At 35.0% G+C, this 12,500-nt stretch overlaps 1 protein-coding gene across 1 annotated transcript; it reads right to left on the reverse strand.

Annotated features, from left to right (window-relative positions):
* Positions 1–6,090: 6,090 nt before the first annotated feature.
* Positions 6,091–9,235, reverse strand: LOC122243244 (uncharacterized). Its single transcript, XM_043000740.2, has one exon. The coding sequence runs from the start codon at positions 8,225–8,227 to the stop codon at positions 6,728–6,730; it is 1,500 nt and encodes a 499-aa protein (XP_042856674.1). The 5' UTR covers positions 8,228–9,235; the 3' UTR covers positions 6,091–6,727.
* Positions 9,236–12,500: the final 3,265 nt, after the last annotated feature.

The following is a 12,500-nucleotide window of genomic DNA, read 5'->3' on the forward strand; positions in this document are numbered from 1 at the left end:
AATATTAGCAGTAATAGTAGTATGATTATCATACAAATGTATGTGTCAATCTAACAAACATGAACTACAACAATCTAGGCATAGTTCCCTGGCCTATATTTCATGTCTACAATGTATATAGTATGAATAAACATCAAAATCAAATCAATCATTGCTATAGTTATTATTATCATTATCATTATCATCATTGTTGTTTTTATTATCATCATCATTATCATTATTACCTATATCGTTATGCTTATTATCATCATCAATATCATTGTTGTTATTATTATCATAATTTTCATTATTGCAATTATCATACTACTAATATAATTTTATTTTCATTACAACTTTTGTCAATATTATCATCATAATCATTATTGTTGCTATTATTATCATCATTATTATCGTTACCATTACCATTATCATTCTCATATTTTTTTGTTATCCTTATTACTATCATTATCATTATCATTATTACTATCATCGTCCTTATTTCCATTGCTATCATTATCATTATCATCAATATTATCATCTTAATTATCATAATCATTTGCAATATTGTTGATGTTGCAATTGTTATTATCTATAGTATTATTATTACCATATTATCATCCTTATCATCATTCTTATGATAATGATAATCATGATAATAATGATAGTGATTATAATCATAATGATAATAGTAATGATAATAGTAATAATGGTAATAATAGCAATAATGATAATGATGTTGATAATCATCATCATTATCATTATCGTTATAATTTACCATTATTGTCATTATTATTATTATTATTATTATTATTATTATTATTATTATTATTATTATTATTATTATTATTATTATTATTATTATTATTGTTGTTGTTGTTGTTGTTGTTGTTATTAATGCTATTATTATCATTATCATCATTGTTATTGTTATCATTATCATTTTGTCTGTTATCATTATTATTTTGTCTGTTATCATTATTATCCTTATCAATACTACTATAATCATTATAATCATCATTGTTATCATTATTAATATTATCGCCATTATCATTATCAATGATATTGTTATCATTTTATTATCATTATCATCATTTTATTACTTATATTATCATCCTTATCGTTGCCATCAATCTTACCATTATTATAATCCTTTTTATCATATTTATCATTATTATCATTATTATTATTGTTATCAATATCATCATTATTATCATAATTATTATCATCCTCATTGCTATTAAAATCATCATTACCATTCTTATTATTAATATCCTTATAATCATCATTATCATTTTATTACAATTTTCAGCGCTATTATCATTGTCACTATCACTACTACAATCATTACCACTTAATTATTCCTTATATTATAATGATTATCAGTGTTATTGTTATCACTATCATCATTAATCCTCATTATTATATGTATTATTCCTTTCATCATTATTGTCAGTATCATCATCATTATCATTATCATCGTTGATACCATTAATGTTATGATCATATTGTTATCATTATATCTTCCGTCATTGTCATTTTGATCAATATTATCATCACTATCAATAGCAGTATTATTCTAAATATCATCATTATCATCATTATCATCATCATTATCAATAACAGTATTATTCTAAATATCATCATTATTATCATTATCATCATCATCAGAATATCATTATTATAACTATTACCATTATTATTATGTGTCCAAACACCATCATTAATTAATAGCGTCATTGTCTTTTCATTTTTCATTATTTGGCTTAATTATCAATTTGATTTACTAATTCGATTCATAATTGTTATTAGTGTTATCATTGTTATTCTTTTATCGTATTATTCTTTGAATCATTGCATAATCTTTGATGATTCAATAAGAATTTAGTTATGATAATCATATGTTATTATAATTCTACAATCGTTATTGTTATCATAGTTATTATCCTTCCCATCATTATTTTCTTTTTGTTAGCTTTATTTTTTTTTTATTCTACTTCTATCTCTCTTTTTTTGCCAATTCATAATCTATGTTTCCTTCTGATTATCATAATCTCTATATTCATAATCAGTTTTCTTTTATCCTTATGTTTATTTCTTGTTTCTTTTGTTTACTTCTTCATTATTGTTATGATGATTATCATTATCACAGTTACTGTTATTATCGTTATAATTATCATTGTTATTTTCATTGATGTTATTATCATTATCATTATTATGATAATGGTGATAATAATGATAATAATGATAATGATCATAATGATGATAATATTAATAATAATAATGATAATAATCATCATTATTATTATTATCATTATTATCATTATTATCATTATTTTCATTATTATCATTATTTTTTATTGTTATTATCATTATCATGATGATTATTATTATTATTATTATTATTATTATTATTATTATTGTTATTATTATTATTATTATTATTATTATTATTATTATTATTATTATTATTATTATTATTATCATTATTATTATTATTATTATTATTATTATTATTAATATTATTATCATCATCATTATTATTATTATTATCATCATTATTATTTTTATCGTTTTTATCATTATTATGATCATTATCATTATCATTATTATTTTTATTTTTATCATTATTATTGTTATTATTATTATTATCCTTATCATCATAACTGTCCTCATCATCTTTATTATCATTATTATTATCTTTTATTATTGTTACTATTGTTAGTGTTGTGATTATTATCATTATCATCTTTATTTTCCTTACATCATTATCATCAATATCATCATCATCATTATGAGTATGATTATAACTATCATTGCTATCATAACTATCATCATTGTTATTATTGCCATTATCATTGTTATTGTTATCATTATTACTATTATTATCCTTTTTATCATTGTTATTATCATTATATTTATCATTATCATTATTGTTATCATTATCTGTGTTATTATCATTACCGTTATTATCATCATTAATATCATTATATGAATATTATTAAAATCATTCTTGTTACCATCTCTTATTTTGATTATTATTATTATTATTATCATTATTATCAAATTCGTTATCATCATTACTATTTACCATTCTCATTATTATCATCGTCATCATTATTTCTTCCATCATTGATATTATCATCATTATATCTATTGTCATTATGATTATCATGATTGTCATCATCATTTTTATTAATGTTATTACCATCCTCATTCTTGACATCTTTCATATCATTATTACCGTCATTATGTCGTTTTTATAATTAATATTATTGCTATCATTATCATCATTGCTATAAGTATCGTTATCATTATCATCATTCATATTATGATTATCATTTCTTTAGTTATTATCATCATCATTAGCTCTATCATTATCACCATCATTACTTTCATCATTATCATTATCATTTTTATTGTCATTGTTTTTAGATCATAAATAATATTGCTGGTGTAACCAAAGTCATCATATTAATCATTACTATGACCATTACGATTACTTTCATTGTTATAACTATATATCTTATTAATTTTCTTGTTGTCATTACCAACACTATAATTATGACTGTCAATATCATCATTATTATCATCGTAATTACTCTCATTTTATTCATAATAGCTAGTTATATAATCATCATAATCTTTATGATTATCGCTACTTTTAATTATTATTTTTTTCATTATAATTATCGTTAATTGATATCATTATCATTTTTTTCTACGGTTGTTATTGTTATTGCTGTCATTATTGGACATTAAAATCATTTATATCATAAGCTGCTTTTGCAATATGATCCTCATTATCAAGACTATTATTATCATTAGTATTTTCTTCGTCGTTTTTTGTTATTATCATCATTATCTGTGTTATTATTGGTATTGTCTTTATTGTACTATTATTTTTTTTAAATTATCATTATTAGTATCATAATTTTTGTTATAGCTATCATTACCATTATCATCATCATTATCATTATTATCATCTTTATCATCATTATCATCATTAGTATCGTTGTAATTTTTATTATTATCATCATTATCAACACTTTATTATCATTTTCATTCTCATTATAATAATCATTATTACTTTTAATTGTTACCATTATCATTGTCATCATTATTAGTAGTATAATGATTATTATTAGTAGCATTAGTATTATCATTATCATTTTCATTATTTTTATTATTATGATTATTGTTATTATTATGATTATGATTATTATTATCATTATTATTATTATTATTATTATTATTGTTATTATTATTATTATTATCATTATTATTATTATTATTATTATTATCATTATTATTATTATTATCATTATCATTATTATTATTATTATTATTATTATTATTATTATTATCATTATTATTATCATTATATTATTATTATTATTTTCATTATTATAGTTATCATCATTACCATTATTATCATTGTTATCATTACTATTATCGTAACTCTATATAATTACCATTATTATCACAATTAGTATTATTGTTATTATCATCAATCTTATCATTATTATCGTTTCGCTATCCATATTATCCTCATTTTTATTATTATTACTATCATTATTATCTTTATCATTATTACTTTTAACATCATTATAATCATCCTTATTCTTCTAAGGATTATTGTTGACACTATCAATATTATCATTGTTATCATTATTATCATGATTGTTATCATTATTAAAATCATTTTGATCATCATCCTTATAATCATTATACAATTCATACTTTTACTATCCCCATTATCATTACCGTCATAATGATACCCTCTTCATTAGCAATATTCCTATAACAGAAACAAATACCATTAATTGCCATTGCTAACAATAACGTCCATTTAATTACTATCATTAACGAAATCAAGATAATTATCATTTAGATTATCATCAGTGTTTTTGTAATTATTTGTCTTAGTTATTTTTGTAATAATTATTTCCATTTGATGTATTTTTGATATTCAGTAGTTTAATATATCTATAAATATCAAAAAAATAATGCGTTTATTCAGGTTAATCTTCTGTTACCATATACTTCCTGTTTGAGAAAACCTGCTAAGAAAATTTTATTAGTTGTTAACATTCTTTGTTATCGGAAAGCTTATAGTCATGTGGGGTTTGTCTAACTTTTCTTATTCTTCTTCAATTTCAAAATCAGAAAAAAACAAAAACTCTGGATGATTTTGATTGAGTTAGATTTAGATGTTTTAGCATGATTAAGATTTTTTTTTTTTTTTTTTTTTTTTTTTTGGGGGGGGGTTACTTTTGTATGTGAATTTCGTTCGTGTTTGTGTTTGTGCTTTTGTGTGTGTGTTTGTGAGTTCGTGTGTGTGTGTGTGTGTGTGTGTGTGTTTGTGTGTGTGTGTGTGTGTGTGCAGGCCAATTTTAATATGTGTTTGTATGTGCGTGTGTTTTGGTGCTTTTTTTTATTTTTTTCATTTGGCGTATGGAGGAAGTATACATAACACCTAATCTCATTTCCGTTGATTAACGAGTAAATGTGACAGAATCCTTTTATCTCGTCTGCTTCAAAATTAGTGTTGCACCAAAATATTTACATACAGAGGAACCTCAACAGCTAATTACTTTCTTTCGTTACGGATCAACGTCTGAAGATTCGGGTACACGTCATTTCTCCATCATGAATAAAATAATCCCATTTTTATGATAACAATAATCAATATCCTTTGATTTATTTTCTCTTTGATTGCAATATGATGTTATATTATATTATATTATATTATATATTATATCATATGAATTTATACCTGATAAAAAGACAGAAAGAAAGAATCTCATCTGAACAAAGAAAGGTTTTTAAACTTTTTTTTTATCTTTTTCCTTTTTTTTTTTTTTTTTTTTTTTTTTTTTTACTCCTCTTTGTCAAAATCGCTCCAGCCATTGCGTATTCCTGTTGGTAAATCATGTATTCCTCTGATACATTTATAGACACAATACAATCTCTAGTTTCTTTTTTTTTCCATTACTTCATGGCATGGTTTTGTTAAATGAAAATAATCTAGTTTGTTCTGACCTCAGGAAATATATACCTGACTGAACCTTTAGCCTGCATGTCAAAGGGTAGGAAATGAAAGCCTGCACGTATCAAAAAGCGTAATATATTATGCGTTATGTTACACAGTGTTAAATAATATCAAGATATACACATCGGCATGTCCTAGAGGTACATCGATCGCTCATATACTTTCATAGGAAGGGACCCTATGCGTACATGAATCTGTCTATACGTACATAGCTTTGAAGGCGCATGCACATGGTGGGCGCGCTCACACAGGACGTACAAGGTGCCAGTAGACAGCACATGGTGAAGTCACTGTAATTAATAACGGAACACACACTGGACGACCGTAATGGCTACGCGGTCGCCAGCTTCACTAGGCTTGTCCTCTTTGGTTTCACTAGATTGTGGGCGTGCCAGACGCCCGTAAGTCCTGTCGCTCGGGCGCGGTCTCGCCACCCCTCCCGCCCGCGGACCCTTGCAGGACGACGTGGCCGAAGGAGGGGGGGGACGCGCCGTAGGAGGGAGGTCAAGGGGGTGGGGGAACACTGCCATTATATACGAATGAAAAAATAATAATAATCTAATGATAATAATGATCATGATCCAAGAGAATGGTCGGTTCCAGGTCCTCCCGGGGGCGCAGTCCTTCCTTCCCTTTCAGGTCCTTCTCGCTCGTGCCTCGCTCTCAGGCGCCTACCAGGCCCTCCCTCGCCAGGCCTCAGTACTTGGCGGCGTCGTCGTAGTACGCCGGGTACTTGTAGGAGGCGCGGAAGCCCAGCTGGCACGACGGGTTGGTCAGGAGGCGCTGCGACTCGAACATGTCGCGCACGTTGGGGAAGCCTCCGTCGCCGCCGCCCGCGGTCGAGCCGGTCTCCAGGGGCTGCGAGTACCACGAGCCGTGCGAGCGCGAGTAGGCCGCCGCCGCCGCCGCCGCCTGCATGGTCATGCCGCCCACGGCCGCAGCCCCTCCGGCGGCCACGGCGCTGCCGCACGCGCTCATGTCCTCGGCGGCGGCCGTCGGGAAGACCGAGGGGGCGCGGGTGTCGCTGTATTGGCAGTAGCCCATCGTGTCGTAGTACATGTTGGAGCGGTACTGTTGTTGCGCCTCCGTCAGGAGCGCCCCGGGGGAGGCCTCGCGCCCCACGTCGCGGCTCCCGGGCACCAGCGAGTCCACGCTGAACGAGGAGCCCACCTCCAGGTAGGAGCCCTCGTGGCCGGCGCTCGCGGACGTGGTGGGCAGCGAGGTGGGCGGGAGGTGGGCGTGGGTGTGCAGGGGCGGCGTGTGGGTGTGATTGTGGAGAGGCGGCGTGTGCGTGTGGGCGTGCAGGGGCGGCGTGTGGGCGGCGGCTTTGACTTCCGGCAGGCAGGCGGGGGGGAGGTCTGGGGAGTCGAGGGGCTCGGTCTTGGGCTGGCAGAGGGGCGATAGGGGGGTCCCGCCCCCCACCTGCCCGCCGTCCCCCTCCTGCGGCCCCGACACCACCGACCGCGGCTGCGGCGGCGGCTGCGTCGGAGGCTGCTGTTGGTGCGGCTGCTGCTGCTGCGGTTGCTGCTGCTGTGGCTGCGGCTGCGACTGCTGCGTGATGCCCACGGCCGTGGCGTCCGCCTGCTGCGTCCGCGGCTCGGGCTCCGTGCCCGTGGGCGTGCCCTGCGTCTCCTGCTGCCGCTTGAGCGCCTCGTCCTTCTCCCGGATGGCGTCCTTCTTCTTGAAGCGCTTCCGGCGCCGCAGGTACGAGCCGTTGTCGAACATGTTGCGCGCCTCGGGGTCCAGCGTCCAGTACGAGCCCTTGCCCGGCTTCTTGTCGTCGCGCGGGATCTTGACGAAGCACTCGTTGAGGCTGAGGTTGTGGCGGATGGAGTTCTGCCAGCCCTGCTTGTTCTCGCGGTAGTACGGGAAGCGCTCCATGATGAACTGGTAGATGCCGTTGAGCGTCACCCGCTGGTCGGGGTTGTTCTGGATGGCCATGGTGATGAGGGCGATGTACGAGTACGGCGGCTTCACCATGTCCTTGGGCGGCGTGTGCTGCTGCGGGCTGTAGCCGTACGGGTGGTAGCGGCTCATGGCCGTGTAGCCGTCGTAGCTGTAGGCGTTGGGCGTCATGCTGGACATCTGCTGCAGGGCCGCCGGCGGGTAGGTGGCCGCCGCGTGCCGGTAGTAGGACTGCTGGTCCCCGAACAAGGTGTGCATCTTGACGGGGTAGGTCGACCACTGGTCACACATGGCTGCACAGCATAATCTGGCCTACCTCCCGGGAGGTAGACCGCCTGCCTTCGCGAGGGGACGCCGAGGCCCGCCGAGGGGAGCCGCGGAGGCGCTCGAGAGTGAGGGAGAGCAGCGGCGGTGCGGGCGGTCGCCGCTCTCACCCGGCCGCCTGCGATCTCACCTGCGGCGCTGCCCAGCAGGTCCTTGGCCTCCTCGCCGTGTCCTCACGCACAGGCGGGCGCCTTCACGAGCTTACCCTGGCTATAGGCTCCTCACTGAGCAGCCAAGACGCGCCGATCCTCGCTTGGGGATGGCGCTGTCGCGGGCGGCGGGCGTCAGGAAACGGGCGGGTGGGCGGGCGGACGAGGGCGGCAGAATCGTCTTGGTCGCTGTGCTGGGCGTCCGCGGGCGCCGATCGTGTAATCCAACCTCGGCTCACAAATCGGTGGGGCGCGGCGGCGGTCACACGCAATGTGCACTACGGAGAGTTCCTTATACAAATCAGCTGCACCACGTTATCTTTCTTAAGAAAATTCTTGGCTCGTGGCTTGATTAAAATCGTGAAAACACATCGGCAGTCTTTTTCTTATGATTCCAACAATGCTAAAGAAAACAGTGTTGTTGCTATTCTAAACACCACAAGAATTAGTAGCGGCTGCTAAGTCAACAAGCGTCCACCACCGCACTGCGTTACTCTCTGGTTCCGCTCCAAAGGCCGACTGAACTCGCTTAAAGTCTCGGAAAATTTACTTTAAGCCAACAGTTTAATCCTTCGCCATGTTATATTTTCGGCCCCGCCCACCAGCGCCTCGACCAATCCCCGCGCGAGTGAGCTTCTCGCCTGCCGTTGAATGGCTGCCTATTGTCACCGCGAGCCAATCGCCGCTCGTCTCTTCTGAGTTATGATCTCCGACTCCGCCCACTGATATCAGATGATTGGTAAGCGAGGCGAGCGAATTACGTGGTCCTTCCCCTCGCAATTTTCCCCCTTTAATCTGAGGGACAATTCCCAAGTCTCAGAGGGTAATTTGGTGCCAACACTTCTAACCCCTCGGCCCGGCACGATAATCCGGGGTAAAGAGATTAGCCGCGGCTCAATAAAAGTTATCTAAACAGAGTGGTGGGGGGAGGAGGAGGAGGAGGAGGAGGAGGAGGAGGAAGAAGAGAAGGAGGAGGGCGAGAGGGGAAGGAAAGGAGGAGGAGGAGGAGGAGGGAGAGAGGGGTTCGGCGTAGGATGGAGGAGATAGAGGGGAGGGGGGGTGGGGTAGAGAGGGAGGCAGGGAGGGAGGGAAGGAGGAGAAGAGGAGGAGGGGAGGGACAGTGGGAGGGTGAAGGGAGGAAGAGGAGGAGGATGCCGGGAGTCTGAGAAAACACGGTGGGGCCAAAACAGGTTTACACAGCGGTTTTAACAAATCCCACGTAATAAAGTCGGTTTGGGGGCCAGTCTAGCTAACGGAAGAGACCTCGCCCCTCTGATCGCATCCAGTCTTCAACTTGTGGTCTCGGTGGGCGTGCTGGGTGGGCGGCGGGCGAGCTGGTAAAGCCCCGGAGAACGGACGCCGCGATGCTAAAAAGCCCCACGTTCACCCACCTAGATCGGCGGCGGCGAGAGACAGACCAGACGAACGTTTTTAAGGCCTCGGATCTTTCTTTTTCTTCCTCTCGTACCTCTCTTTCTCTCCGTCTCTCTCTCTCTCTCTCTTTTTCTCTTTCTCTCGTACCTTCCCTCCCGTAGACGTGCGTCCGGTAGTTAAAGGAGGCGGAATGTGATCGTAAAACAAATAAAGAAAAACTCATAAAAATGAGTTTTATTCCAGCGACATTCCGGCAGACTCCGCCCCTCTCCCGCGGCCGCTAAGCATCGTCTTCGAGATCTTCCAGTTGTGCGCCGTTGGTGTGTCGTACAGCCGCCTCTACTCAACGGAAACTCTATTTCGAAAGATGAAAAAATACAGGTTAGTAAAAATCAGCTCCTTTTCCCTTCTCTCTAACCTTCCTTTTCTAGAGGAAAAATCTTTTATAAAAAGGAGACTCATTTTCCACGTTACCCTCCCCTCCCCCCTCAAAAAAAACAAAAACTTTTCTCCCCCCCCTCAAAAAGAAAAAATATATATATACATACACCTCTTATCTTCCAAAAGCATAGGGAAATATAGGAAATATAGACTCCCATTTCCAGAATATTCCATGGCGGTGTGACTCCTTTAGCCGTCCATTCATGGGGTGAACCTTAACAGTTCTCGCTTCCTATTGGCTAAGCAACGTATCGATTTTACGTCGCGTAGACAAACAAAACTCCAGCGCCTGGTTTTACTTTATATATATATATATCTAAGGTTACGTCCGGGGAAACAGATAATAATCATAATAATAATAAGTATCTTTATGATTATTTTCGGTTTATGGATTAATCGGAAATGGTGTTGGTTTGTTGTTTGTTAGCGTTGTTGTTGTTATGCGCGCGAGTGTGTGTGCGTGTGTGCGGGAAAAGGCTATTCTTTGGGAAGATTTTGATAGATTGAGCCAAAGAAAATGGTTGCGTTTTGGGACAATTTCGTTGCGATTTCTATTCTGGGAATTGGTTCTTATTTTGAAGGATTATCACGTTGGATATTCAGTAAATAAATGAAAAATAGGACGATAATGATACCACGTATGATATTAATATCAAATAGAATTATACTGATTTAATTATACTGATTATATATTAAAACATAACACCGATGATATACAAATAGAAAGAGAGAAAGTGAATATGATCATAACGAAATTGATGATTATAATAACAACAATTATAACGGCAAATAGTGATAGGTTTATTAATGAAATGATAAATCATAACAGTGATGACGCAATGATAATGATTTTCATACTAATGATGATAGGGTTAGATCATTAATTACAATCATGATATGAATATTAATATATGAGGAAAAAATCCTTGTTATTATTGTCATCTTATTATCATTTCTATAATAATGATAACTACGATAATCGTCGTTCTCAAATTAATCACTAATTACTCTTCTTTTATTATTATCAAGAATAACATTATTGTTATTGTTATTGTTAATACAGTCATCGTTATTGTTGGCATTCTAATAACTGTTCTTATCAGTGTTATTGTTATTGTTGTCATTATTGCTACTTCACTGTAGCAATAATCATTATATATTTTATTATCGTTGTTTTATCACTCTTGTTTTAATTATTATCCTCACCATTATAATCATTGTTATTGTTATCATTATCGTTAATATTACTACTACTATTATTATAATTAATTTTATCATCATTACTGTTATTATCACCATTATAATTATTTTTACTATTATTGCTAATATCATTATCACTATTATTGTTATCATTATCTTTATTATTTCTTTATTATCATCATTATCATTATTATTGTTGCTGTTATTATCACCATCATTATTACTGTTTTTATCATCATTATTATTGTTGTTATTATTATAATTGTTATTATCTTTATCATTATTATTATTATTATTATTATTATTATTATTATTATTATTATTATTATTATTATTATTATTATTATTACTATTATCATCATCATCATTATTTTAATTATTACTATTATTATTATCATTATTATTATTATTATTATTATTATTATTATTATTATCATTATTATTATCGTTATAATTGTTATCATTATCAACATTATCATTATTGCCCATATCATTGTCATTATAATTTTCATTAATGTTACCATTTACATTATCTTTTATTACTATCATTACTATCATCATTATCATCATTACTATTATTACTATCATCATTATCATCATTATTATTATCACTATTATTTCTATCATTATTATCAACATTGCCAATATCATCATTATTGTTATTTTCATTATTGTTATCATTTCATTATTTTTTTTTTATTAATCATATCAATACTACAACTACTGCTAAAACTTTTATCATTTTCATCATTGTTCTCATTATAAATATCGTTATTTCATTACCGTTATTATCGTTATCATAATTATCATCATACTCTCATATCCTTATTGCATTAATATTATCGTTATTTTTGTTATTATTATCTTTGTCGTTATTTTTGCTTTCTTTATTACTGTGGTTATTATCTTTGTGATTATCATCCTTGTTAGTATTATGATTGGTTTCATCTGTACTATTATTATTATTATTATTATCATTATTATTGTTATTGTTATTATTATTATTATTATTATTATTATTATTATTACCATAATAATAAAATTAATCATTATTATTACTATAATAATAATAATAA

The sequence above is a fragment of the Penaeus japonicus genome, unplaced genomic scaffold (assembly GCF_977035675.1).
Source record: "Penaeus japonicus unplaced genomic scaffold, GWHDUDI00000001_assembly GWHDUDI00000035, whole genome shotgun sequence".
NCBI lineage: Eukaryota > Metazoa > Arthropoda > Malacostraca > Decapoda > Penaeidae > Penaeus > Penaeus japonicus.

Coding starts and splice junctions, on each gene's coding strand:
- LOC122243244 (XM_043000740.2), bottom strand. CDS start 8,227: ATGTGTGACCAGTGGTCGACCTACCCCGTCAAGATGCACACCTTGTTC.